At 31.6% G+C, this 27553-nt stretch overlaps 12 protein-coding genes and 1 pseudogene across 13 annotated transcripts, besides 5 other annotated features; 2 read left to right on the top strand and 11 right to left on the bottom strand.

Moving 5' to 3' along the window:
- Positions 1-534: 534 nt before the first annotated feature.
- Positions 535-1304, bottom strand: TVAGG3_0464600 (DDE endonuclease family; the record flags this gene model as incomplete). The annotated part of the gene is made up of 1 exon (XM_001279500.2): positions 535-1304. A coding segment is annotated over one exon (770 nt), but the record flags the coding sequence as incomplete, so codon positions are not given.
- Positions 1305-1716: 412 nt separating this feature from the next.
- TVAGG3_0464590 (protein serine/threonine kinase protein) lies at positions 1717-2867 on the bottom strand (the record flags this gene model as incomplete). Its single annotated transcript, XM_001322064.1, has 1 exon — positions 1936-2631. The coding sequence occupies one exon, from the start codon at positions 2629-2631 to the stop codon at positions 1936-1938; it is 696 nt and encodes a 231-aa protein (XP_001322099.1).
- A 535-nt stretch (positions 2868-3402) lies between these two features.
- On the bottom strand, positions 3403-5257 carry TVAGG3_0464580 (protein serine/threonine kinase protein; the record flags this gene model as incomplete). The annotated part of the gene is made up of 1 exon (XM_001322063.1): positions 3771-4712. One exon carries the CDS (start codon positions 4710-4712, stop codon positions 3771-3773), a length of 942 nt encoding a protein of 313 aa, XP_001322098.1.
- Positions 5258-5596: 339 nt separating this feature from the next.
- TVAGG3_0464570 (protein serine/threonine kinase protein) lies at positions 5597-7202 on the bottom strand (the record flags this gene model as incomplete). The annotated part of the gene is made up of 1 exon (XM_001322062.1): positions 6324-7196. The coding sequence occupies one exon, from the start codon at positions 7194-7196 to the stop codon at positions 6324-6326; it is 873 nt and encodes a 290-aa protein (XP_001322097.1).
- A 520-nt stretch (positions 7203-7722) lies between these two features.
- Positions 7723-8359: a mobile genetic element.
- A 711-nt stretch (positions 8360-9070) lies between these two features.
- TVAGG3_0464550 (protein serine/threonine kinase protein) lies at positions 9071-10077 on the bottom strand (the record flags this gene model as incomplete). Its single annotated transcript, XM_001322061.1, has 1 exon — positions 9127-10077. One exon carries the CDS (start codon positions 10075-10077, stop codon positions 9127-9129), a length of 951 nt encoding a protein of 316 aa, XP_001322096.1.
- Positions 10078-10773: 696 nt separating this feature from the next.
- Positions 10774-11721, bottom strand: TVAGG3_0464540 (protein serine/threonine kinase protein; the record flags this gene model as incomplete). Its single annotated transcript, XM_001322060.1, has 1 exon — positions 10774-11721. One exon carries the CDS (start codon positions 11719-11721, stop codon positions 10774-10776), a length of 948 nt encoding a protein of 315 aa, XP_001322095.1.
- Positions 11722-11829: 108 nt separating this feature from the next.
- Positions 11830-11970: a mobile genetic element.
- A 376-nt stretch (positions 11971-12346) lies between these two features.
- On the bottom strand, positions 12347-12985 carry TVAGG3_0464520 (protein serine/threonine kinase protein; the record flags this gene model as incomplete). The annotated part of the gene is made up of 1 exon (XM_001322059.1): positions 12347-12985. One exon carries the CDS (start codon positions 12983-12985, stop codon positions 12347-12349), a length of 639 nt encoding a protein of 212 aa, XP_001322094.1.
- Positions 12986-12988: 3 nt separating this feature from the next.
- On the bottom strand, positions 12989-13309 carry TVAGG3_0464510 (protein serine/threonine kinase protein; the record flags this gene model as incomplete). The annotated part of the gene is made up of 1 exon (XM_001322058.1): positions 12989-13309. One exon carries the CDS (start codon positions 13307-13309, stop codon positions 12989-12991), a length of 321 nt encoding a protein of 106 aa, XP_001322093.1.
- A 1270-nt stretch (positions 13310-14579) lies between these two features.
- Positions 14580-15674: a mobile genetic element.
- Positions 15675-17565: 1891 nt separating this feature from the next.
- Positions 17566-17603: a mobile genetic element.
- A 1175-nt stretch (positions 17604-18778) lies between these two features.
- Positions 18779-18815: a mobile genetic element.
- Positions 18816-19855: 1040 nt separating this feature from the next.
- TVAGG3_0464460 (HAD-hyrolase-like family) lies at positions 19856-20718 on the bottom strand (the record flags this gene model as incomplete). Its single annotated transcript, XM_001322056.1, has 1 exon — positions 19870-20604. The coding sequence occupies one exon, from the start codon at positions 20602-20604 to the stop codon at positions 19870-19872; it is 735 nt and encodes a 244-aa protein (XP_001322091.1).
- A 533-nt stretch (positions 20719-21251) lies between these two features.
- Positions 21252-22462, top strand: TVAGG3_0464450 (cell redox homeostasis; the record flags this gene model as incomplete). The annotated part of the gene is made up of 1 exon (XM_001322055.1): positions 21252-21608. The coding sequence occupies one exon, from the start codon at positions 21252-21254 to the stop codon at positions 21606-21608; it is 357 nt and encodes a 118-aa protein (XP_001322090.1).
- Positions 22463-26089: 3627 nt separating this feature from the next.
- On the top strand, positions 26090-26835 carry TVAGG3_0464440 (annotated as a pseudogene). Its single transcript has one exon. A coding segment is annotated over exon 1 (746 nt).
- Positions 26836-26838: 3 nt separating this feature from the next.
- TVAGG3_0464430 (serine threonine-protein phosphatase family) lies at positions 26839-27081 on the bottom strand (the record flags this gene model as incomplete). The annotated part of the gene is made up of 1 exon (XM_051235216.1): positions 26839-27081. One exon carries the CDS (start codon positions 27079-27081, stop codon positions 26839-26841), a length of 243 nt encoding a protein of 80 aa, XP_051093040.1.
- An 18-nt stretch (positions 27082-27099) lies between these two features.
- TVAGG3_0464420 (uncharacterized protein) lies at positions 27100-27462 on the bottom strand (the record flags this gene model as incomplete). Its single annotated transcript, XM_051235215.1, has 1 exon — positions 27100-27462. One exon carries the CDS (start codon positions 27460-27462, stop codon positions 27100-27102), a length of 363 nt encoding a protein of 120 aa, XP_051093039.1.
- Between the last annotated feature and the right edge of the window lie 91 nt (positions 27463-27553).

Here is a 27553-nt window from a genome sequence, read left to right as displayed (position 1 = left end):
ACTCCATTTGCTACAATGTATCTGGAAGCAAGAGGTTTGTTCATATCCAATGGATAGATTCCTGTTGCTTTAAAAGCATTTTCGATGTTTGTAGCTGTGCAAGACACACTACATGCATCAAGGAAGCTGCGAACCATGATATAGCGCAGTTCTCTGGCGTTCCATACATTGATCACCATATGCCCTTGCTGATCGTACCGGATAGTCGCCATATCAAACAACTTCTTGAATTGGGCCTTCAAGGGAGAAAAAATCCCAACATCAAGAGGTTGTAAGATATGAGATGTATGGCCTGGGAGAACAAGAAGCTCGATATTGAAGGCGCGCAAGAGGCGAACGGCCAAGAAAGAGAGCCTGGATGGATGACCATCTACAATTAGGAGAAAAGGTACCTGGGCATCAAACACATTCATTTGAGACCTTTTCTCCTGTACTTTGCAGATGAACATGATACAGTATACCATAAAAAGGTATTTGTTCATCCATCCACTCTCGGAGCGAACAAAAAAGGCGTCCAGATCTTCCAATTCCGCATCAAGGGTCTTCTTTTGTGGAAGTATCACCATTGGCTTCATAGTTGTACCATCTGCAAAGATGGTACAGACCCCTGTAAGATGTGGAAGCTGAGACTTTTCAGCGCGAACTGGGCGATTCCGGCCAGCAGTAAGAACTTTATAGCGACGTTTGGAATAGAGCATTGTCTCGTCCATATTCGCAATAAACTTCTTCCTGCGGGCAAAGTATCTATGCTTGGAGAGGAAAAATTGGCGAATATGGTTTGCGTCACAGGTAGAGCGTCGGAGCATATCAATAGTTTGGGAGCTCACAATCCGAATTGACAATCTTGTGGCGATATGATTAAGCCAGCCACGGGATGGCGATGGGCAGTAATCATCGAGCTTCGCTAGAAGATGCGGGCATCTTGCAGCGATTAGTACCCGCGCCGCAAATTTTAATCTCCTATTTTGTAATTCCGTACAGACAGCAATGGCCATTGATGTTGTAATACAGTTCAAGTCGTCTGCCATCTCTTGAACAAGTTTTTTGAACTGCATTTCATCTGGTAGTGACAAAAGGGTCATACCACCCCCTGACTGACCTTTTGTCCATGAACGACAAGTAGCAGTGCGCATGATTGCGCGTGCTACTGTCGTCTTTGAAATTGAGTAAACATTCCGTATTTGTTGATAAGACTCGCCATTTACTCTTCGATAGAGTAAATCGAGTTGCATCTGGGTCAATAGCCCAAGATTTTTATAGTTTTCTAATTCTGCAAACTCGGGAATTCGTGTTCTTGGTTGCATTTTTTTTAAACGGGAACTTCACAAATTTGGTTCATGGCCATAAAAACTCATTCAATTTTTCTGAGATTTTTTTTCGTCACTCACTCAAAACGCAGAGGACCATTCTTCTCAAAATTGAATTATTTTTTCAAATATTGAGTGAGTAAAATGGGCACGTTGTGTAAATTGATTCAAAATTTTTTATTGGTACACGACCTTTGAAATTGGTCTCGGGCTATTCAACCTACGGTAAGAGATTCCCTTTCAATTTTTTCAATATTTTGAATACTAATCAAAATTTTGTTAAAATTGAATATCTCAGAAAAATTTCATTATAAATTGTTCCTTAATTATTGAAAATTAAATCTAAAAATTCAATATCTGTATGTTAATAAAAATTTGAAATGTTTTTAAAATTTTTAAAATAAAATAGGAATTTTACAATTATATATAACATATTTTTCTAAGAACCGTCAAAATTTTACATTTAATTTTTATATCATTCTTACAATATCCTTATTTTTTTCTTGAGATAAAGTACATCACTACATTGGCTAAGCCATTTTAAACGCATAATTACAATCACTATATCTTTATAAAAACAAACAAATATTTAAAAATCTATAAAAAAATGTTCTTGGTAACCAAAGTTCTAAAAGTTATTAGAAGTATATCTAACACGAGCTTGATGGGAATGTGGAAACATTCTCCGATATAATGGGGAATTATTCTCGATTTTTGGCTTTAAAATGCAATCATGAGTTTTACAAATCTTTCTATTTTTATATAATCCTCCAGGTTCTAACCATGTATTTGCTCTTGGTGCAGAGAAATATGGCATATTCAGCAACTCATTTACATTTGCTCTTTCATTTGGATTCACAACTAAACATCTAGCAATCAAATCTCTTAATCTATCATCTTTGATTTTTTCAGTAGAATATTTGCAATTATTAATCTTTTCAACTAATTGTTCTTCTGTTTCTGCATCAAAAGGGTATGTTGAAGTAGATAAATAGTAAATTGTAACTCCCAACGCCCAAATATCTGTAACAATTGGATTATACATACCATTTGTGAACATTTCAGGAGCCATATAATATTTTGAACCCTTTTTATCGAAACTCATAGGATTTTCAGTATATATTTTGGAAAGACCAAAATCGCAGATTTTAACATGACCGTATTGGTCTAGTAAGAAATTAGAAGGTTTTATATCGTTGTGTGCAATATTGAAATCATGGCATACTTTAATGCATCCGATCATTTCAAACACATATTTAATTAAATTAGAGTCAGAAATTTTATGTTTTGCAAGTTTCATTAAGTCTGTCGGACAAAGTTCCATTAAAAGGTAAATGTTGCTATTAAATTTGAATATATTGTATAATCGTACTATTCTAGGATGATCTATTCGATTTAAACATTCCGTTTCAGATTCATTATATAATTTTGAAGGAATACGCTTTAATGCAAAATTTGTTTTGTATTTAGAAGAATAAACTTGAAAGATAATGCCAAAGCAGCCTTTCCCGATGGTTTCCATATAAGAAATTCCATATTCCCGGAAAAACTCACTCTCGGCTGTATTCATTAGAAAAATATATAAAATTTCGAAACGGTTTCTTTGAATATGATTATATAAAATATGAGCGGACTCACTAATAAATATTATAAACATAATTTTTGAAAAATTCAATTATAACGAAAATTATTTGTTAATTAAATTTAACATATATAATAGGTAAAATAGGAGTATATAACTCTCAAAATATGAAAAACAATATTCAATATATTTCAGGTTGAAATTAATTTCAAAATATTATGTATTAAATCCTGCAATACCAAATATTTTTCTTTTGTCCTTCTGAATTTGCGATCAAATTAAAAATCGTTGAATTGAATTCAAAATTTCAAAACAATTGACTTTACAATTAGAGTTTTTCTAATTATAATAGGAGTTGATCACAATAAACTTTTTTTTCGAAACGGAAATTTGGATCACCAGGAAGTTCTTCGGTATTGCTTAACCAAATGGATTATTTTGGAGATATCCGGTCATTAAATTTTTAAGAAATTTAATCCTAACTGTTGAAAAATTTTAACATTGACGATTTTTCTTAAAATGATTTGGATTCGGGTCATTGAAATGGGATCAAATGGCTTAGTTGCCATATTATATATTGTAATGCCTAAATTTCTTTCGTCATATGATTACATGTAGGTTTCTTGATTTAAACTTTTGTTTGTTCAATCAGTAAATCCTATGAAGCTTGAGAATTGATTTATTGCATTGAGAATAAGTTAAAATGTATATCAATAGATGTTAAAAGCCCTAATTTTTTTAAATATTCGTTAGGGATGTAATTTTATTCCTAGAGAAATAGTTGAAATCTAATCCATTATCATATATTGTAGCTGCAAGTTATGCTTGCTTAGTGTAATATATAAAAAACAAAGGAAATTTAATCAAACAAAATCTTAAGATTAAACGCCAATATTCAATATTGAACCGGAAGGAATAATATTAACAAATGAATGGTTTGGTCTAATTGGATTCTTTTTAAGGAATTTTGGACGTATTACAATGTTGTGACTCATGGTTGCATTTATATGCTTGTACATTCCGATTTTATTTGGTTGTGGCATATTGTAAGTAATAAATGGCATTTTCAGAAGTTCATCAACAGTTGCTCTACATGAAGGGTCTGTTTCGAGGCATTTGGCGATCAAAACCTTCAGTTGTGCATTTTCAATAACATCTGTTTCATAAATTCCACGAACAATTTTTTCAAATAAGTACTCAGAATTTGTCGAGAAAAATGGATACTGATGGGAAGCCATGAAGTAAAATGTGACACCTAATGACCACACATCTGCAGCAAATGGGTTAAACTCGCGTTTAGAAACGATTTCTGGAGGCATAAAAAGTTTTGTTCCTCCAAAGGTCTTACTTTTGTATTCATCTTTCATAATTGTTGATAATCCAAAGTTGCATATCTTAATTCTACCATATTCGTCAATCAAAAAGTTGCTTGGCTTAATATCGCAATGGGCAATATTGCGATCATGGCATGCTTTTACTGCAGCAAGCATGTCATGCATGAATCTTGCAAGCTCGTGGGTTGAAAGTTCGTGTTGGTTCTTAAGGTATATTTCTAAATCATAAGGACAGTATTCCATCACGAGGTATATGAAATTATCATACTTGTAAAATTTATACAAATTAACAATTCGTGTGTCATCAATAATCTTAAAACAGTCTAGTTCCTCTTCTTTGAACATCTCTAATGGAACCTTTTTTATTGCAAATTGACGATTATACGAAGGTGAGAATACCTTCCAAATACTCCCGTAACCGCCTTGAGCAATAAACGAAACATCAGTAAAGCCAAGACTTGTAAGAAAAGCTATCTCTGCTGGTTCCATAAATAATTGAAACTAATGATAAAACGTGCTTTTTAGAATCTTTCATCCCCGTTTTATTGTTTCATTCTATAAAACATAAATTATTATTATTCTTTTAGAAATAATATTTTCAATAGAATTAAGTTTTCTCAATTTTCGAACTTTTCCCCTTGATATCATACTTGAAAGTATATAATATATTTTTCAATAAAAGTGTATTGAGAGAAAAGCTTATCTGAAAATCGAAGCTTTATTGAAAATTACATATTGAAAATTTTACTTCATGCATTTCTATTGCTTTTAAGGATTAACAACTTGATGTGAAATATATTTAGATATTTTACCCATGCTGATCGTCTAGTGTTTCCCAGTGTCGAATATTTGTACCTTTGTGAAATCAATTTTTTTTTGTCTCTAATTTCGAATTTTCAAGGTTGCAGCATTGATTTTATTCAATGAAAATATATTTGCTGGACACGCAAGTCTACTTGAGTACATGATGATTTAGACAGCTTCTTCACAAGTTCTTCGAAGGGCAAAATAGATACATGAAACAACTCCTAAAAATTGAACGCTCTGGAACTTTTTTTTTGAAGAGTAATAAACTTGAACAAATCAATAGCTTGAAATTAAAGACAAATATTGTTTATTTGATATTTCCTCTATGAAAGTATTTGGTTAACGCTTTTTTTGTATCTGTTCAATGATATTCTTATACAAATGAGTAATTTTTGTTTAAAATAATATGATAAAATTGTGTCTTAAACATGACAATCATATCCATTCTAATCTTTATTATTTTCAATTATTTTTTTCAAATAATTATTAACATATTATAATTGTTTACAAACAAACATAAATGCAGCAAAGGTAAAACAATAAATATACAATATTTGAATAAATTAGACAGCTATAAAACGATTTGAAATATTGAATTCAGAACCTAATTTACCTGATAATAACACCCTCGAACGAAAATCATATGAAGCTCTTCGTTTGTTTTCCGGGCGTACAATTATTTCTTTTTGTTTCACCAAAAACTTTCTTTTCAGATTTAATAGAGAAGATTGCTCTTGAATAGGAACTTTAAAATATGAGTGATCAAGTAATTGGTTAATTGCTGGACGATCCAAAGGATTGACAGTTAAGCAAAGTTTGATTATGTCTCTGAGTTCAGGATTTAAAATTAATCCATCCATAAATTGGCCATTTTGAATCTTTCTAATTAAACAGCATTTGTCTTTTGAGAAGAAAGGTAAGCAATGAGTTATAACATAAAATAGGGTAACACCAACAGCCCAGATATCGGAGACCATGAAAATCAATGAAAAATTAGTTGTTGAATTTAATATATTTATTATCATGATCATCATCGAAATCTTGCGTATAATTTTTAAATCAGTGATTTCGTAACATGGTTGATACTTTCATAAAAATGTATATAATTAGGGATAGACACTGAGAACTTTCTCAGTGTTTAAATATTTACTTAATGAAAACAAGCAGAAAAATAAAACTTGGAATCAAAAAATAAATACAAATAGAAAAGAACTAAGCAAACAACTAGTGAGAAGACTGTCTATTTGCTAATACCAGTCTAACAATTGCGAATGATTTCCATGCCAGGGATGATTATGTCGAAATAGTCTTTCTGACGTCAATCTTAGGTCTTATGATCACTGGATTACTGCGGATAGATTTTGATATGCGGAGATCCATGCGCTTGTTAGATAAGTTAGAGAAAAATGGAAAATTAACGAGATCAGTGCAAGAGGGCCTCATTTCTGGGTTAATTGTGAGACATTTTGCAACGATATCACGAATCTCTGGGTTAGTAATACGTGATGCATCATAAATTCCGTTGCAAATTCTCTCTGAAAGAATTTTTGAATTGTAATTTGCAAATGGAAGAGAACGTGTTGCAATATAGAACAATGTTACTCCAAGTGACCAAATATCTGATGAAAACGGGTTGTAATCAACACGCTTTACGATTTCTGGGGAAAGAAAAACTTTTGTTCCTTTAAAATCGTGGCGTAATTCGGTTGAGGAACAGATTGAAGATAGGCCAAAAGCACATATCTTAATGCGACCGTACTTGTCCACTAAAAAGTTGGAAGGCTTGATATCACAATGTGAAATACCTCTGTCGTGGCAGCTTTTGACACAGAGGACTGCTTCGTGAATAAGCCTGATAATTTCGGATTGTGACAGATTTGGTTTATCTCGTATAAAATGATATAAGTCGCTCGGGCAATACTCCATAAGAAGATAAATTGAGTGGTTGAAGCTGTAATATTTGTAGAGATTAACAATTCGAGGATCATCAATGGATTTCAAGCATTCAACCTCGGCTTCATTGAACTGTTCTTCGGGGATCTGCTTCAAAGCAAAAAATGTTTGGTATTTACTAGAATAAACCTTATAGATCGTTCCGTAACCACCGTGTCCAATGGTAGAATCATATTCTAAGCTGTGGTTATGAAAGAACAATAGTTTTCTCATAAAATTTCCATTCAAGGAAATGTAAACAAAGTGTACTTTTGTGAGAAAACTATTGTTCTGAATTTTAATATATTTATTAAATTGTTGCATGCTAAGTAGTGTCAATGTGTAAACCTCTCAATTTTATCGTCGGGGAAGCAACACAATTCCCTCAAAAATATTGAAAAAATATAGAAAATAAAATGAATTAAGATGTACTTAAAATGAGAAATAGATTATGATATTAGATTTTAGAAAAAACAGACTTTTGATATAACTTTTGAGAATCTCATATAAAAAAAAGCATTTAAAAATAAATTTAAATATCTTATTTATTTTACTATTGGAAATATATTCTGAGATTTTTAGAAAAAACACTTTTCATAAGTATTCAATATTTGAGAATACGCTCCAAAAAAATAGATTCTCTTATATTTGCTTATATAAAAGGAAACATCAAAATCTACCAATATGAGAAATTAAACCCTGCGAGGTGCCAGTCTAGAACTGGCGCTTCGCAGGGTTTAATTTCTCTTGACAAATGACAAAACTTGTTCGCAATTGTGAACCATTGCGAGCAAGTTTGCCAGATATCTGGAAGGAATTGCTCCTTATGATATATGCATTGTAACTGTATATATCATAAAGAGCAATTCCTTCAATTAAACGCAAAAACTTTGGTGCAATCGTTGCTGATTGCACCAAAGTTTTCGAACTTTCCCGAGGGAATTGGAGGGTGAGAGATACATAGTCTATCTATGTACTTCCCACCCTCCAAATCCCACTCTAAATGGGAGAAACTTTGTTCGCATGTTATCTTATTCAAACAAAATTTCTCCCATTTAGAGAAGGAATAGGAGCCTACCAGGCACTGATATATAATCAGTGCTTTGTAGGCTCCTATTCCTAATAGAAAGTTCGAAAACTCGGTCGCAATTGCATCTGATTGCGACCGAGTTTTCGAACTTTCCCGAGGGAATTGAAGGGTGAGAGATACATAGTCTATCTATGTACCTCCCACCCTCCAAATCCCACTCTAAATGGGAGAAACTTTGTTCGCATGTTATCTTATTCAAACAAAATTTCTCCCATTTAGAGAAGGAATAGGAGCCTACCAGGCACTGATATATAATCAGTGCTTTGTAGGCTCCTATTCCTAATAAAAATTTGAAAACTTTGGAGCATTTGATTATTGTATTTTGTCAAGAGAAATTCAACCCTGCGAAGTGCCAGTTCTAGACTGGTGCCTCGCAGGGTTTAATTTCTCATATTGGTAGATTTTGATTTTTATATTAACAAAAACGAATGAAAAAGATTTGCTTATATAAGAGGAAACTCTCTATCAGAGGTGCTGAATTCAGGCATTCGCATCTGATAGAGAGTCTCCTTTTATATAAGCGAATATAAAAGAATCTATTCTTTTTTGGAGCGTATTTTCAAATATTGAATACTTATGAAAAGTGTTTTTCCTAAAAATTTAATATAATGCTTAGCACAATATATAAAATTAAAATATCTATAATTATTTTCTATATCACACTTTTCATTACACCTTGAAAAGTCTTCTCAAACTCTATTTTTAATTATTTTTTAGATATATCTCAAGTGTGATTATTCAAAAACTCATATAGACTATATTTATTTTTTTCATTCAAAAAATTATATGAGAATCTCAAATTAACTTTCAAATTTTTTATTTTAAAAGCATATTAATAATCATATTTTAAGATACTTTTTCGCCCAAAAAATAATCGTACTTCCTCGACAATTAATAGGATCTCAATTTCTATCGTTGACACTACTTAGCATGCAACAATTATGTCATCTGTTTTATGCAATGTAAAAATATTCCTGTATTTTCAGTAATTTAATCCTTTTATCATTAGTTACTAATAGCGAGATTTTAATATTTACAAACAAAGTGAAAATATAATGCTAGATTCAAATCGATCTATATTTTTGAAATAATTCTTTTGTTAGAAAGACTAAGACAATCTTGCTTTGAATTCACAACAAAAGATTTTGCTGCATATCTCTTTAATGTGCCTCTATACGGTGTCTTAATGATCATTTTCAAATTGGTTCTTGTTTTAGATATTCTAATTGATTTATTTTCACCCTTTTCATCGATATTGCTTTGAAAGTAAGGTAATGATAGAAGCTGATCTTCAGAAAATCTGAGTTCTGGATCAACATTTAAGCACGATTGGATCACTTGTCTGAGAAGTGGATCAGAAACTAATGACTCATCATATCGGCACTGAATAATTTTTTCTTCAATGCAATCTGCTGAAAATGGATAACGCTTGGTAGCCATGAAATAAATTGTAACACCAAGAGCCCAGATATCAGCCTTGATTGGGTTATATTCTTGTTTTTTCATTATTTCAGGAGCCATGCACAATCTGGTTCCTCGGTAAGATTTATAGTTTTGAGACTGTTTGTGAATTATAGACATCCCGAAGTCTGTTATTTTAATTCGTCCATAACTATCAATTAAAAAGTTTCCGGGTTTAATATCACAATGGGCAATATTATGTTGATGGCAAGCTCTAACACAAAGTATTACATCCTGGATATATCGCATCATATCATCATGGGATATTGACTTGGAATTTATTAGCATTTTCTCTAAATCTGTTGGACAATATTCCATCAATAAATAAATTGAATCATTAAACTTAAAGTGCTGGTAAAGTCGGATAATATGAGGATCATCAATTGACATCAGACATTGAATTTCTATCGGTTTAAAATCTTCTTTGGTTATCATTTTCATTGCAAATTTTGTTTTATAAAGATGTGAGTAGACAAGGTAAATTATTCCATATCCCCCAATTGCTATTACATCAAGGCATTCTAAATTATGTTTTAAAAAGAATTCCTCTTCTTCAGGTTCCATGAGATATCTTGCAAAATTATTTTGAAAGGAAAATTGAGGTTTTTGGTATTGTTTTTGAGAAAACAAATATATATGTCAAAAAATATTGTTTTATGAAACTATCATAAAATTTTGAAAATTCAATTTAGAATAATTCAATTTTAAAAAAAATCTCTTTCAATTTCCCAAAATTTTCGCCATTTTATCGAAAATGAAAAATGTTTTTATTATCATATCCATCAGTTGGATAAATAAATTCTTGAATTTTTATTTTCAATGTCTTATTGAACAGCATTAATACGTTATTCCTATTTATTTAATATTTGTTCGACCATTTATAATAGTCAATATTTCAATTGAGTTCTCAAAAGATGACGACTTTTGAGGTAAGTTTTTTTTGAATTTAATTTAATTTAATTTTTTATTACACCACTTTCATAACCATTAATGAATGCTCTCCATGTATTCAAATTCCATGGAGAAAAATCAAATTTAAAACTTTTGAAATTTCATTCAATACCTCGAAAATATAATATGAAACAGAAGACATTATCAAAATTAACAAACTTATAAATTTACTTTTATTAATATAAAATTTATATAATAAATTATATGCATCACAAAGAGAGTCTTACAAAACATATATTTCTTCCATTTCATTTTGCATATGTTTTAAACAAACAGCAAAAACCAAACAAATTGAACAAAATTTTAAATCTAAAGAACTTTTGGCAAATATGTCATTGACTGAGGTGACTTGAGTGAGTTTGTCTTTATTCTCCCCACTCTTGGTTTCACAATTATTAAATGAGTCTTGTTTAAGGGATCATTCTTACTCAATTTAATATTTTCTTGTGCTCGAAGCTGTGCCACATTAAACATAGGAAGGTTGATTATTGTATCGATGTCAGGGCGGTTATCTGGGTTTATATCAAGGCAAAGCTTAATCAATTGCCTCATGCATGGATCACCTATGCGAGATTCATTAAATGACCCTGCTAGTATTTGACCTTTCATCTGCTCATTGTCAAATAATGAAAATGGATGGTTACCAGTGGCTATTATATAGAATGTTACGCCGAGAGACCAAATATCAGCTTTATACGGATCATAGAATTCATGCTTCCAGATTTCTGGGGCTTGAAAATTTTTAGTTCCGTTGAAATAATTTGATCTTTGATCGGGTGAAACAATTTGGGCATTACCAAAGTCATTAATCTTAAGTCTTCCATGTTGATCTATCAAAAAATTAGAAGGTTTAATATCAGAATGAGCTATTCCTTTATCATGGCAAGCTTTTACAGCGCGAGCAACACTAAAAACAAGAGTCAATTGATCTTCACTTGATAAACGAGGTTTATTCCGCAAATATCTGTCTAAGTCATTTGTACAATACTCCATAAGTAAATAAACTTTTCCGTTGAAACTGAAATACTGATATAAATTAACGATATTTGGATCATCCAAGAGTTGAAAGCAATCAATTTCCGATGTATTGAATTTTGTTTGAGGTATTGACTTCAATGCAAAACTGATTTTATACTGCCTGGAAAAAACCATATAAATAACACCATCTCCAAGTTGTGTAATAACATCTTGATACTGAAGGCCGAGATAATTTAAAAATTCACTTTCGTTATTGATATTTGATGGCACATCGTTCATAAGAAAAATAATTGAAACGATTATTTTAAATAGAATTTTTTAATATATATTGAAAAGCTATAATAATATTATAATTTCATATATTTTCTGGTGTATAATTTCATTTAAGGGTGCCCAGGCGACGATATGTAAACTACTCAAAATTAACCTTAATCGTGTTGCAATGTGTGGAATGGAAAGTTTCGAAGCATCCAATATATTAACCTTAAAAGTGCTTTTCTGAGGGTGACTTATCGTCTCCCGCGCACCCTTAAAAAAATTGAATGGACAACTTCAAATAAATCAATCAATTACAAGGGATGTCATTGAAAAGTGTCATTCAAGTCATTTTTCATGGAATATTGATTATCATGGACTAATTCATTATTCCAGCATTGGTTTGTAAATAATTACAAGCATTATTTCAATTTAATCTCTAATTGTTGGTATTTTGTAGAAATTTTGATATTGAATGTTATCCTTTCTTGAGAGACTTAAATAATTTCTAGACCATATTTTTGAATTGTCATATTTCGAAAATTCATTTGATAAAAAATAATTCGCATTGGTTTATAAATAATTACAAACAACATATTCAGCCATAGCTTTTTCCGAAAACATTTTTGGGATAAAAAACTTAAGATTGTTAAACAATAAGGTTATCATTTGACTTAAGCATTTCAAGATATGACACAACTCTTTGATTTTCTGATGGGGAGAAAACCCCAGATCTATAATGCTTTGGTTTCCTAGATGACACACGCGGTTTGATAATCTTTGATGCAGCTTGACTGAGAACTTTTTCTGACGGTGTTGATCCACGTTTAAAGTATGGCATCTCAATTAACTGGTCAACTGTTGGTCGGTCATTTGGATTTGTTTCAAGGCATTTTAGTATCACTTGACGGAGCATTGAATCCGGAACACGATCAATACGGTAATTACCTTTTATAATTAATGAAAACAAAGAATCTTGATCCGTTGCATAAAATGGATAAGTAAGAGTTGTAAGATAATATAATGTAACGCCAATAGCCCATATATCCGCCTTCATGAGGTCGTATTCTTTTTGAGTTATAACTTCTGGAGCCATGAAATATCTTGTGCCTTTTATTTTTTTGTTCTCATCATCAACTAATAACAAAGTCGCAAGACCAAAGTTGCCCACCTTTACTCGTCCATATTGATCAAGCATGAAATTGCTTGGTTTTATATCACAATGCGCAATGTTTCGATCATGACAAGCTTTGACTGATAAAACAATACCTTGGATGTATTTAAACATTTCTTATCTTGATATTCTAGATCCATCACGAACTATACGCTCTAAATCTGTGATGCAATATTCCATTAACATGTAATAAAAGCCTTTATAATGAAAATAATTATACAAAGAAACAATTCTAGGATCATCAATAGATTTAATGCATTCAATTTCTTTGAAATCAAAGCTGGTTTCGGGAACTTTTTTCATTGCAAATTCTGTTTTATATAATGTAGAATACACTTTCAGAATAATGCCAAAGCCACCTTGTGCTATTACAGCAGTGATAATTAGTCCTTGTTTCCTTAAAAAGTCCCTTTCCTCATCATCAATTCCGATTTCCATTCAATTAAAATATTTTTGTTTGAATATTTTATTTCAGAATAAGATTACGATTAAAAAAAATCAACTCCTAAATTCGATTATTAACTAAATTTTGGACGAATTCAATTAAAATTGCTACGGATGATTATGGTTGCACTGATTATTGGTAACAGCTTTAATTCAAAAGTCAATTCAAATTATAATTTTCAAATAATCGATTAACAAAATTGAGTGGGTGTTAAATCAAATTATAAACTTGTTTTGATATTGGTTGATTTGACGAGTTTTCCCGGATTTTTCAGAGTATTGATCACAGGCTCAATTCGCTGAAACCGTCCGAAGAAATATGAAAACATATCATAACTCTCAATGATTAACTTAATTTTAATGGAACCTTAATTTCAAGCATTGAAAAGTCGAGACAACTTTTTTTTATAAATCTTCATTGGATATTATATACCGTGATATAGACATATACATGGCACGATGGGCGCTACTTTTTTGGCGCCAGCGGCGCCGCCCGCGCCTCCGGTGGCTCCCACTAGGGATGCGACGGTTTTACGCCATGACCGTTTAAAAATAGAATAATACGCCATTTTTGGGGCCGAATGGCGGGTACTTCGTACCCGCCATTCGGCCGAATAACAAAACAATACAAAATTATCACCGTCCTTTTTCTTTCTTTCTCTTTTTTTTCTCTCTCTCTCTTTCTTTTCTCTTTCCTCTTTTTACTCCTCTTTCTCTTTTCATCATTAAACGTAGAAAGATATATTAATATTATTTTAAAATTAAAAAAAAATAAAGAAAGTATAATAAGTAATTATTTAGTTATCGATATATATATGTAAAGTGATAATCTGAGGATAATCTGAGGAGGAGTCTGAGGATTAGACCGAGGAGTAGTTTGAGGAGTTTGATGATAATCTGAGGAGTTTGAGGAGTAGTCTGAGGAGTTTGAGGATTAGACCGAGGAGTAGTTTCAGGAGTTGTCTGAGGATAATTTGAGGAGTTTGAGGAGTAGTCTGAGGAGTTTGAGGATAATCTGAGGAGTTTGAGGATAATCTGAGGAGTTTGAGGATAATCTGAGGAGTTTGAGGAGTAGTCTGAGGAGTTTGAGGATAATCTGAGGAGGTTGAGGATAATCTGAGGAGTAGTTTGAGGAGTAGTCTGAGGAGTTTGAGGATAATCTGAGGAGGAGGTTGAGGATAATCTGAGGAGTAGTTTGAGGAGTAGTCTGAGGAGTTTGAGGATAATCTGAGGAGGAGTCTGAGGATAATCTGAGGAGGAGTCTTCTCGTAAACGAAAAAGAGGATTTGACGCAGTCAAATCCTCTCTCTCAAAAAGTGGACTTTACATGGCAAATTTCAAATGCATGTAAGGTCCACTTTGATCAGTTTCAGGATGGAATTGGAGGCCATGAGGTACTGACATTGCATCAGTATCTCATAGCCTCCAATCCCTTCAAAAAATGGGAGAAACTTTGGTCGAATAATTTAACATTCGGCCAAAGTTTCTCCCATAATTAATGAGAATGAAAGGGTAAGAGGCATATAGGGTCACTATATACCTCTTACCCTTTCATTTTCATTTGGAGGTCAACAAACCGGAGTTAATTGCAAACAATTAACTCCAAATTTGTTTATGTTAAGGAAGGAATTGGAGGTAAGAGGTACATAGTATGAATATGTACCTCTTACCCTGCAATTTCTTCTAGAAAGTTCCAAAACTTTGGGTTAATTGCAAACTATTAACCCAAAGTTTTGGAACTTTCAAGTGGAGATGGAAGGCTTTGGGGTATACATTAATATAATATACCTCAAAGCCTTCCATCTCCACTACAAATGGAGAAACTTTGTCCGAATAGTCTAACATTCGGACAAAGTTTCTCCATATTTCAATGTAATTGCTACCTGTGAGGTACTGACTTGAAGTCAGTGCTTCACAGGTAGCAATATCCAAAATTTAAAAACATTTTATCAGTTCTTTAGAGAACTAGAGCCTCCTAAGTACTGAACCAGAATCAGTGCCTAGGGGACTCTAGTTATCTATATAAATCTGAGAAACTTTGAGGAAATTGTTCGACATTTCCTCAAAGTTTCTCAGCAATTTAGCGAGGAATGTTCGTTATCGTGTAGATATTTATAATATATACATGATAACAAACATTCCCCGCTAAAAGATGTAAAATCTTATAAGAAATAATTGCAAAAGAATAACAAATTGCAACAAATTTTATATGAAACTGAACCTTATGAGGTAGTGATTCAAGATCACCGCCTCATAAGATTCAGTTTCAATCTCAAGTATCTCAAAAGTAAGGCTCTATTTTTGCCATGTAAAGTGTCACTTTTATGTCAAACTGTTTTTATCGTTTTCGTTTACAACAGTCTGAGGATAATCTGAGGAGGAGTCTGCGGATAATCTGAGGAGGAGTTTGAGGATAATCTGAGGAGGAGTCTGAGGATAATCTGAGGAGGAGTCTGAGGATTAGACCGAGGAGTAGTTTGAGGAGTAGTTTGAGGATAATCTGAGGAGGAGTCTGAGGATTAGACTGAGGAGTTTGAGGAGTAGTCTGAGGATAATCCGAGGAGTTTGAGGATAATCTGAGCATAATCTGAGGAGGAGTCTGAGGATAATCTGAGGAGGAGTCTGAGGATAATTTGAGGAGGAGTCTGAGGATAATTTGAGGAGGAGTCTGAGGATAATCTGAGGAGTAGTTTCAGGAGTAGTCTGGGGACTAGTCTCAGGACTAGTCTGATGAGGAGGACTCTAAGGAGTAGTCTGAAGAGTAGTCTCAGGAGGAAGATCTGAGGAGGAGTCTGATGAGGAGGGGTCTACGGAGTAGTCTGAGGATGATGAGTAATCTGATAAGGAGTAGTCTGAGGATGATCTGAGGATAACCTGATGACTAGTCTAGGAGTGGTCTAATAAAAATGTAAAATATTTTCAAAGAAAAAATTCTATGAATTTTATATTTTAATTCTTAGCATTATACTGAATAAAATAAACATAAATATCAAAATTTGAAATTGAACACGCCAAAAAATTGATAATCCACATTCAATATTTTGTAAGTGGCGTACTTTTTGAATACTCGCCATACGCCTTGGAGTTCTCAATTTTGAATTCGCCTTTATTTGGGCGACCTCAGAAAAATACGCCATTAAGAAAATATTGTATGAGATTTTAAATTTGAACACGCTCTACCTTAAGGAATTAAATTTATTAAGATATATTTATATATAATAAACGATTACTTAAAAAAGTATTTCATCGCTTATGTAAGTTTCAAAAAATTCACGAAAATAAAAAAATCAAGATTAAAATTTTATTTTTAATTTTTGAATTTCTCAAATGGCGAAATTTTTGGGCGAACAAAAAAAATGTACGCCCGGGCAAATGGCGTGTTGAACGCATCCCTAGCTCCCACTGGTGGGGAGGAGACGATAGAAAAAGATATAAATTTTACTAAAAAAATTGAATTTTGGAAATTCTTTTGATTTTTTTGAATGATTTACGAAGAGATTGAACACATTTTGTACTATGAAATATCGTTATTAATAAATTTACTTCTTAAACATCTATTAAAATCGCAATTTTGAATATTTTTATGATTTTTTTTGACCCGATCACTTGCGCCCGCGCCCACTGGGAGGGGCGCTTGTAAAGTATTCAAAAATCAATGTAAACATTTCAATTTTTGCTCCCACCTCCCATTGGGAGGGGGCATATATCTTGTAGCGTTCAAGTTCAAGTGATGAAAGTGCATAAGAAAGCTCCTTAATCATACCGATAGAAACAGCATTAGGGGTGCCAAATGGCGCTCGGTGATGTTTCCCATAAAAGCTTAATTTCAGGTATCCATAATCATAACCTGTCAGACGCAATAATTCATTAGCACACAATCATCATTTCTCAATCAAGAAACGAAACGCACGATTGATTATGCTGGCCATTAAATTTTCATATCAAATAATTTACTACTTAAAGAAAAATTAAAGACTATCATCAACCAAAGCTTAAAATTCTCAGTGTTTACAACTCTCATACTCCGAATATGCATATTTCCAAAATAGCATGAAAATTTTTTTTCATTTGAGCTCATTTTCTTTTGTTCTATTAACTAATACATGCAGTACAAGCTTGTTATACGTATACTTAATAAGTAAGGTCTTAAGGGAAATAATAAAAAAGAATTTTGCTATTAATTATATTAAACAATATTTATTTGTAATTTCGTGATAATTATATTTCTTATTACAAAGTAAAGGTATTTGTGTTGTAAACAGAAATTCATCAAAAGTAACACCTCAGAAAAGCTAAAATATTGAATTTTTGGAACTTTTGATAGAGCACGTTTTTAAATATTAATTAAAGTAAATGTATATTTTGTAAAGATTCTTTTTAATAAAAAAATAAAATTTTGAAGAAGAACACAAAATCTTCTGAAAAATAATATCACATAAACTCATATTATTTTCTAATATATAACTATTTTATATAAAAATCAAATTCAATGATCTTAAAAGCGAAGGATAAACCTCAAAATTTACGAATATAATGAGTGGGAATATAATGCTTATCTATCATAAAACCATATGAAATATCAATTTTTGCTTTACGCCTAATTTTTGACGACAATTAGCAAAAAATGTTAAATGTTAACACTCAGTCCATTTGAATATGAAAATAAAATTGACTTTGATTAAATGTTTTTATTATCATGCAATTCTTCTTGCGACCAAAGATTTGAATAAAAGTTCAAAAAATAAGATAGCTGAAAAAATAATATACGGTAGTGTTTACTAATAGATGAATAGTATATAAATTCTATTAAAATGGATTTGATCCAAAAAAATATATAAAATTTGATCATAAATAAAATCGTTTTAAATTACTTCTTCATTTAAATGATAACAATTATTTTTGGTTTTATATTTTTTTGGATCAAATCCATTTTAATAGAATTTATATACTATTCATCTATTAGTAAACACTACCGTATATTATTTTTTAAGCTATCTTATTTTTTGAACTTTTATTCAAATCTTTGGTCGCAAGAAGAATTGCATGATAAATAAAAACATTTAATCAAAGTCAATTTTATTTTTCATATTCAAATGGACTGAGTGTTAACATTTAACATTTTTGCTAATTGTCGTCAAAAATTAGGCGTAAAGCAAAAATTGATATTTCATATGGTTTTATGATAGATAAGCATTATATTCCCACTCATTATATTCGTAAATTTTGAGGTTTATCCTTCGCTTTTAAGATCATTGAATTTGATTTTTATATAAAATAGTTATATATTAGAAAATAATATGAGTTTATGTGATATTATTTTTCAGAAGATTTCATTCTATATGCCTATGAAAAGTACTCTCAAAACTAACTTTTTCCTAATTATAATTAAATCTAGAATATTGTATTATGCTTAGTATTATTTCATTTTTCTCATTCAATTTAGAATTTACAAATGTCAAAAAATTGAGAGCTGTCACTTTTGATGAATTTCTGTTTATTACATTTGATATAATGTTTGCCTTACAAAAATATTTCCTTTGTCTTGCCACCATAGGTATTCTATTTTGTCACTTTTTGCGCCCGCCGTGCCATGTATATATAGATATATGGATATTTGTACATATATATAAATTAACGTTGGAACGTTATTTTAGAATTACGATTATTTAAAATAACGTTACTTCTGAATGGATAACCCTAATTCACACTGGTATTGAAACATATAAATCAGATAAATAGATATACTGATTGGTCTTTGTATACGCCCTATTGTGTCCTGGATACATTCCCTGTAGAAAACTGTAAATTAAGAATTTCATTTGTACTTGACTCGTACCTTTTGGTCTGAATCAGAGTTATTTCTTCGCCTTTATTCATCTTTTTCCCGTCTTCTCTTTCTTTTTTTGCTCTTTTGTTGTTCTGACCTCTATTTTTTATCTGTCGTTATCTTATAAGTGATTGTTTGATTGTTATCTCTGAGATCCTTAGTAGAGATCTGAGTTTTGTAAGCGTGTTTGAGCTGAATATGATGAAATTAGTGGGAATAATTTCGAAATTTTAAGGTAAGTGTGTTGTTTTCGAGTTTAAATCGATTGTGCATGAATATGTGCAGTTGCTGATGATGCTTCTTTACCTGAACGAGCTATGAACTTTTTCCAAAAAAAATTATGAATTCAAAATACAAAACTCTAATTTTTTTTGAGAAAAATTTCAAAAAAATTGAAAAAACTCACCGAGAAAATGGTTTTAGAAAGAAAACAAATCCATTAAATGAAATTAAATTAAAAATATGATAGGCTAAAAAATTCATGAAGTTAAATGGTTTAGTATCGTAGAATGCAATAATTCTATCATGAAAAGTTATGAATGCAAACCTTGTTTCCAATTGATATACTGATTCAAATAAGATTTCATAACGCCAGGCAGTTTCTCAAAATACTCTCAATTATCGCAATATTTCTTAAAAATATAGGTCTTGTGAATCTACCATATAATAAAGTCAGCTGAGATCAACAAAAATTTCTAGATTCGAATATGTAGAAAAAAAATATTTATTATTGATGAATACAAGATTCATGAACAGGTTTTCCTGTCTTAATTATACTTATTAAATCTTCAAGACCATCTTTCATATTCGGGATTACAAAACATGGCTTTGCAAATTGCTCTTTTTTCAGATGTCCAGTCTCTACAGCTATAGGTATGCATCCATTAGCACTAGCTGCATCTACATCTTGTTGAGCATCACCAATGTGAATGATTCTGTCGAATTTATAACCTCTAAATTCTTCGGCTCTTCGAATCGCTTCTTTTAGTATATCTTTCCTTTCAAGTATATTTCCAAAACCCCCAAGTCTTCCTTCGAAATATTTGTCTAAGCCAGTATGACCTACTTTAGTCCAGCCAATATTTTCGTAATTTCCTGTGCAAAGAGCAATTGTAACATAAGGTATTTGAGTAATAGCTTTAATAGCTTCTTCGACACCGTAAATTGGCACATGCATTCCTTCATAATCTCTGTGATAGATTTCATCCTCCTTCTTTTCGAAAATATCAAGTTCTTCTTGAGTAACTTCTTGGCGTTGCATTGCATTTTGAATAATTGTTTTGGCAATCCATGAATCAGTGGTACCGGAAAAGTTACTATTACAAAATTTCTTGATATCAACGTTCTGAGGGAGATTGTAAAGCTTAATGGCAGTTTCTTTTATGGCATCTGTATGCTGTTTTGATTGAGGAACGGAAGTTAAAAGAGTTCCATCAACATCAAATGTCACAAGCACTCTCATTCCTAAAGACAAAATGATATGAAATTACGATAAATTAAATTATATTGAAGGATCAACATATGTTGTGTATTTTTTGTTAATTTCAAACTTCATGCTACCATCAACATGATTTCTACTCTAATCATTGATTTATCTTAACCCACAAAAGTGGCTCAATCATAAGTACAGTCTCATAAAACTCAAAATTTTATCGTTTTTGATGTGTTGAATGAAAAATTTTTAATGTTTCATTGGACTGGAGGGTCATCTAAGTCATTAGGGAAGCTCTCAAAGAAAATAAACGATGCTCATACAAATAATCCTCCCAAGAAGTGCAGCAATTTTGAACATTCTGCAAATATTGATGTCATTACAGGTAGGATTTCTCAAATGTCACAAGAAACCAATTTCCCAGGGAGAGAAACAGATCATAATGTGAATTGACGCAATGCTTATTGAACAGATGATAAAAAACTCATATAATTCAGTCTTAATAAAATTTTTATTTAGTCTTTTTTAAAGTTTATAGTATATATTGATACATAATTGTGTTAGTTTATAGTATACTATATATTGATGCATATTGCAGGCAAAATAATGAGCTACAAATGCTCCAAATTAGTTATTCATTTGACAAAAATTTGAGTACTTTACGATATGATTCTATAATGACAGAAGAATCCCACCCTGATAACATACTCGTTTTTAATGGAACACTGGATGAACTGATGCTAGTTGTCAATTCGAAAGAAACGCTAGTCGTTCTTGATATATTTTGGGTTTGGTGTGGGCCATGTAGAAAGTTGAGCGAAAATCTTCCTCAAATTGCAAAAGAAAATCCTGATGTATTCTTTATAAAGATAGACAGTGATAAAAACCCACAAATTGTTGAAAAATACGAAGTACAAATGTTTCCAACACTAATATTCATGAAGAAGAGTAATTTATTAGAAATTCACATCGGTTCTAACATTCGCGACATCAAAGAAAAGATCCAATTACATAAAGGCAATAATTTAACTTAAATATACATGGCACGACGGGCACAAAAAGTGACAAAATAGAATACCTATGGTGGCAAGACAAAGGAAACATTTTTGTAAGGCAAACATTATATCAAATACCTTTACTTTGTAATAAGAAATATAATTATCACGAAATTACAAATAAATATTGTTTAATATAATTAATAGCAAAATTCTTTTTTATTATTTCCCTTAAGACCTTACTTATTAAGTATACGTATAACAAGCTTGTACTGCATGTATTAGTTAATAGAACAAAAGAAAATGAGCTCAAATGAAAAAAAATTTTCATGCTATTTTGGCACTTAAAGATATGAGCTCTCAATTTTCGACCCCCAATATACGTTTATTTTAGTTTCGGCATATTAACATGAAGCACGAGCCAAACCCTTAAAGACGTGTCCTCTAGTTTTGCCAACTCTTTCATATATTGTAACTATTTTCAGGAAAAAACGCAAATTCAAAATTAGAAATTCACATTTAATCGAGTATAGTATTAAATTACTATCTTTCGTACACGGACCAAGCAACAACTCAAGGTGCATGCTCATTACAGACAAAATCCCCTCTAGTGCACTTAAATTGGGTGAGTTAGCACCAAACAAGCCATAAGTTAAAGATCTGAACTTGCTCCAGACAATGTATCACTTTAGTTATGAATGCACCAGAAATCCGTCCCAAACTCATACATTTCTACGCAAATCACGATAATAAATATACTATTTTGTACTTTTTACAATAAATCTCTCTTTGTTACACTACAAAATCAATGTGCATTTCGTTGCACCAGTTTTGAATCTTGTTAAATAATGATTTTTGTTCCTTTCATGATACAGTCCCATTTAGTAAACGGATTATTTACAAAATAAAAATAAAAAATATATTTTTATTTACGATTTTTATATTTGGATTTTTAAGGCATAATTTAGAAAATATTAATATTTAATCGATTTGATATTAAGAAAGACATTTAAAATTCATAAAAGATCCAAATAATTTCATATCCAAAGTTATTAATATTTGAAGATTTGAGGAAAGAAAAGGAGAAATATTGCATATGAAATGTTTTCAAAAAATACATCAGAAATTGTAAAAAATTTTAATAATTAATAAGATTGGATGGGTTAAAATTTGTGATGAAACCACCCGATGCTAACTCACGCCACACATAGACAGAAGCATTCTATCACGCAACCACCCGATGCTAACTCACGCCACACATAGACAGAAGCATTCTATCAGCACCACCCGATGCTAACTCACGCCACACATAGACAGAAGCATTCTATCACGCAACCACCCGATGCTAACTCACGCCACACATAGACAGAAGCATTCTATCACGCAACCACCCGATGCTAACTCACGCCACACATAGACAGAAGCATTCTATCACGCAACCACCCGATGCTAACTCACGCCACACATACACAGAAGCATTCTATCACGAATCCACCCAATTTGACATTAATTTTTATTAATAAATTTTTCATTACTATATGCAACCACCCAATTTGACATTAATATTCATAAATATATTTATCAAACTTATATGCACCCAACGAATTTTCAAATTCCTATCAACCACTTCTTTATTTTTATATTTTACAATTCTTTTATATACAAATTTAATACAAAGTTTTTATTCACTCATCATCTCTACTTCTTTATTATCTTCAATCTCATTCTAGCAGCTCTCGCATCTTTTACTTCCTTCATTAATTCAGGCAAGTATTTTTCCAACCAAATTTCTGGTTTATTTTGTAATGCAGATTCATATATTTTTTGATTGTTTTTCCAGAGAATTGATTAAATCTTTGGCATCTTGGAACGTTTCAAGATTATAAAGCAGTTTTACGACTAAAACTGCTTTATTTTTATCGTCAATATCAATAAATTCTGCGTATTTTGATATTTCGATCGGCGAACTCTTTTCTTTGTGATCCACGAGTTCATCCTGATCACCTACATTTTTATCGATTGGGAATTCTATGATTTCACCTACGTTTTCTCCTATTTTCATAACATGTATGCTGCAGAGGGAACATGACTCTTATTCATAAAGAAATCCTTGCAATATTTACAAGGATTCTTATCAGTATTAATATCATTATAGGAGAATCCGCAATGTATGCATTTTTTGTTTAACAAGTCATTCTTCTCGGTTTTTGCTTATTAATGGGATCAATTGATTCATTAATCCTAATGATAGTATCATTCAGAATGAATTTGATGAAAGTAGAAAGTTTCTTGCTTTTTTTGCAAGTTCGTTAATGTGTCTATGCTTACCCTCTGCACTATTATTAGTGCTTATAGGTGGAATGCGGTGGTATGCTGCTAAATGCTCTTGATCTTTATATATCTGCTTCCATTTTTCCAGCTGCTCATCTGATATATTCTTTGTAGCATACATTTTCTGAACCGATGGATCAAAACATTTGTAATTGTCCTCAAAATCTTGGGCCGATTTTGATAATAATCTATCAGAGCAAAAACATGTAGTAAAGTATTATTGCCCATGGTTCCGAGATAGTGCCTAATACAGATATAATTTTGGAAATGATTCGTATTCAAAAATTTAAAACTCCAGTACCTAAATCGCTCATCCATTTGATTCTTGAAAAGTGCTCCATAATGTTTAATGATTTAAATTCAATATTCATGGCTGTAAGCCACCGTTGATAAGCAGCGGATGATTCGCTGCGCCTATGTATATCCCTAGAGGGTAACCTCGCATATAGTAATTACCACGAGGAAAAATAAATATATATTTCGGCCATGAAAAAGTAGCATCTAAGTGAATTAAATTACACTCCAACGCCAAATTTCCTGATTCGCTTGGAATATATTAAGAAATTCTATAGGATTTCCATTGACGAATAAACTATCACTTCTTATCGTTGTGCTATAATTTACATAAAATTCCCGGGATATGAAGTTAAGATATCACCAATCTCATTATCATGCTTTATTTTTTCCTGTATTTCATCTTGCAGAGGATGTCCTGGGAGATCAACTTTCGTTATTTGAATGTACCATTTTAACCTCCCTGAAAACTCTTTGGGTAATTTTATGTTTTTCATGTTTTTTGGTACAGTAATCATCCACAACGTATCTGATACTTTTGAATATTCAAAGGATACAATTTTGTCATACAATGTGAAATTTTTAAAGGGGAATAATCTTCGTTTTGAAGTAGAAAATAATTTAAGTTTACAGATCGATCAGAACTTATATTGGAAAGGCCCAAATGAATAAATGCTGGCATTTGTTTCAAAAACTTCAATGTTTGTTCATAAGTTAACACATTGATATGAATACCAGGGCTTATTAGAATTAATTGCATTGATTTGAGTTTTTCAATATCAGTATTTTTAGAGCATTCAAAACAAATATGGCAACCATCTATTGTAATTGGAGACCGATCAACTGGATTTTTTCTATGGATTCATGAAATTGTTTGATCGCTGTAAATTTAATACCCATGATTTGTTCAAAATCTGCTTGAATTTTTTTGTCAGCTTTCAAACAAGCTTTTGCTAAAATTTCCAGAAGGTCATTTGTTTTATTTGATTCAAAACATTAAAGTTCTTGTACATAAAATCATTATTTTGAATTAGGGCCTCATGGAAAGATTAAATGAATCTTTAAACGAATAACTTTGCTTTCATTCAAATTCATTACTGATATAATATTATTTGTTGAAACAATCAAAGAGAGTAATGGATTTCTAAATGTAGAAAATAACTCTGAGATATTGTATGCAAAAGATAAAAACATACTTGATTTGGTTTGTAAATTGATAAGTCTGCAAATTGAATTTATCATTCATTTTGAAAATTGTTTCGTTTGGGCTTGACATTATCAATGCTTTCATGATTGGTGTAACATTATCTATATTACACGAATTAAAATATTAATTGATTCAAATTTAACTGCTAGTTCATAGAAAGAATTTTACTATTATCCAATATAGATCTGATACGTATTTGATAATATTCTTCACCATTTTGATTTGTTTGATCTGAAATTAAAACATTAATAAAATCTTCGATTGTTAAATCACACAATTTTCCTGAAAAAGCAAAAATATTCGAATATCTTTTATCGCCATTAATTATTGCTTGTATTAATGGTTTAAGAATTCCTGCTTTTGAGTATAATTCCTGGCCAAATGAAAATTTTTGTAAGAAACCTATAACCTGTGCATAAAATTTGGGCGGGAATTATAAATGCTTCTAAAAATTTAAGAATATATTGTTCCCTAGACGATGGATTTTGATTTTAATTTGACTGAGATCTGTTTGCAAATATTTTTCACTTATAATCATATTTACCATTTCTGTAAAAGCTTCAGCGGATTTCTGAAATTTAGGTGTTGTTTCATATGTTTGAAGATACTTTACTTCATCGCTATTCGAGATAAAACGCTCTTTTTGAGTCCTATGTCGGTCAAAAGTTTGAGACAGAGACCGTAAAGCATGAAGGCTATCGTTTTGACTACCCATTGAGATGGTTAAGAGACCCATCCGTCACAAAAGCTATTGGCTTTCGTAGAATGAAGTTCATTTCAGAAGCCATACATGGTTTCCCATTTACGGTCGGTTTTGAAGTTCGATACTATAACAAAGAAAAACGTATGTATGAGAAATTTGAACAGGGAAAACTTTTACAAGTGAATTTGCTTGTAAACTTAGAAACAACTCTTCAAGCTTTTCAAGAAAAAATAAACGATATCTATCTCGAATATGCAAACCAGTATAACATTGACGAAGGAGAGTACCATCTCGATATTATATATGACAGGAAAAATGCAACTGTTAAAATCAATAGAATAGAAGACCTTGGAGAAAACGTTTATATTTCTACAAAATATAACAACTTGGCATGGTATAGATTTTTGAGGATGTTAAATCAGCCTGCAGCATATCCAGTACACCCGAACTTTTATGAAGTCGAAAACCCTAATGGAACATATGAAAATGTTTTCGACTCAGATGCTATTATCGTTCATGCTTCATTTTCTGGTGCACAAAACTCTTTTTTATGCTTGGCAAATGACTTTTACGAAAAACCTACAAAGCTATATGAACCGCCGAGTGGAAGTATTTCAGACTTTCAAGTATGGTTTACTACAGATGGAAGAAAGAGAATAATTCCATTATACCACGCGTTTTACTTAGAACTTAGTTTCATATACAACTACTATCGAACGGTAAAAATATAATTTTTAATACGGTTGAGGTGTTGGATTTGGTTGCCAACTAGACTGTGGTGCAGGTTCAGGCTGTTGTATAACAGGAGCTTGTTCTTCTGGTTCAGGGTCTTTAGGTATAATACCAACGAACTGACCTACTCTTTTACCAATATTTTTGACTCCGTTCCAAATTCCTCTTCCGACAGATTTTATTCCATTCCATATACCTCTTCCAACATTTCGAAAGAAGTTTCCTATTCTTCCAAAGAAACCCATTTTACTATATGTAAAAATCTAATGTCCGCCTAGTCTCTTACGTTTCCTGTTGAGTTCCATTGCATTCTTTAACTGGAGCTCATACATTCTATTTCTCCTCTGGTAGAAAACATATTCCGGGTCAACTCCTGTGTTCGCGTCATCTGCATAGAGTTGTTTATATCCCACTTCAGGGTTTGTATAAAACTCTTTCCATCTCATATTTGCATACCATGGTGGCAAACCTAACGCAGCGTCATTTGACATGGCAGTTTGCATTTGTACATCTGTTGGCACTTGACCATAGTTTGCCATTGCAGTTTGTATTCTAACTTCATTTGGAATATTCTCTGGGTTTGGTTGTCCAGGTTGCTGTGCATTCGCTAAGTTCTGTGCGTCCATTTAATATTAGATAAAAATATCTCTTACGAGTACATATGCTGAACATTTGCAGGCATTGGTTCATCTTCATATTCTCTATATCTTTCTGCCA

This window comes from Trichomonas vaginalis, chromosome II, assembly GCF_026262505.1.
Source record: "Trichomonas vaginalis G3 chromosome II, whole genome shotgun sequence".
NCBI classification, from domain to species: Eukaryota; Parabasalia; order Trichomonadida; family Trichomonadidae; genus Trichomonas; species Trichomonas vaginalis.
This window is presented reverse-complemented; position numbering and strand designations above follow the sequence as displayed.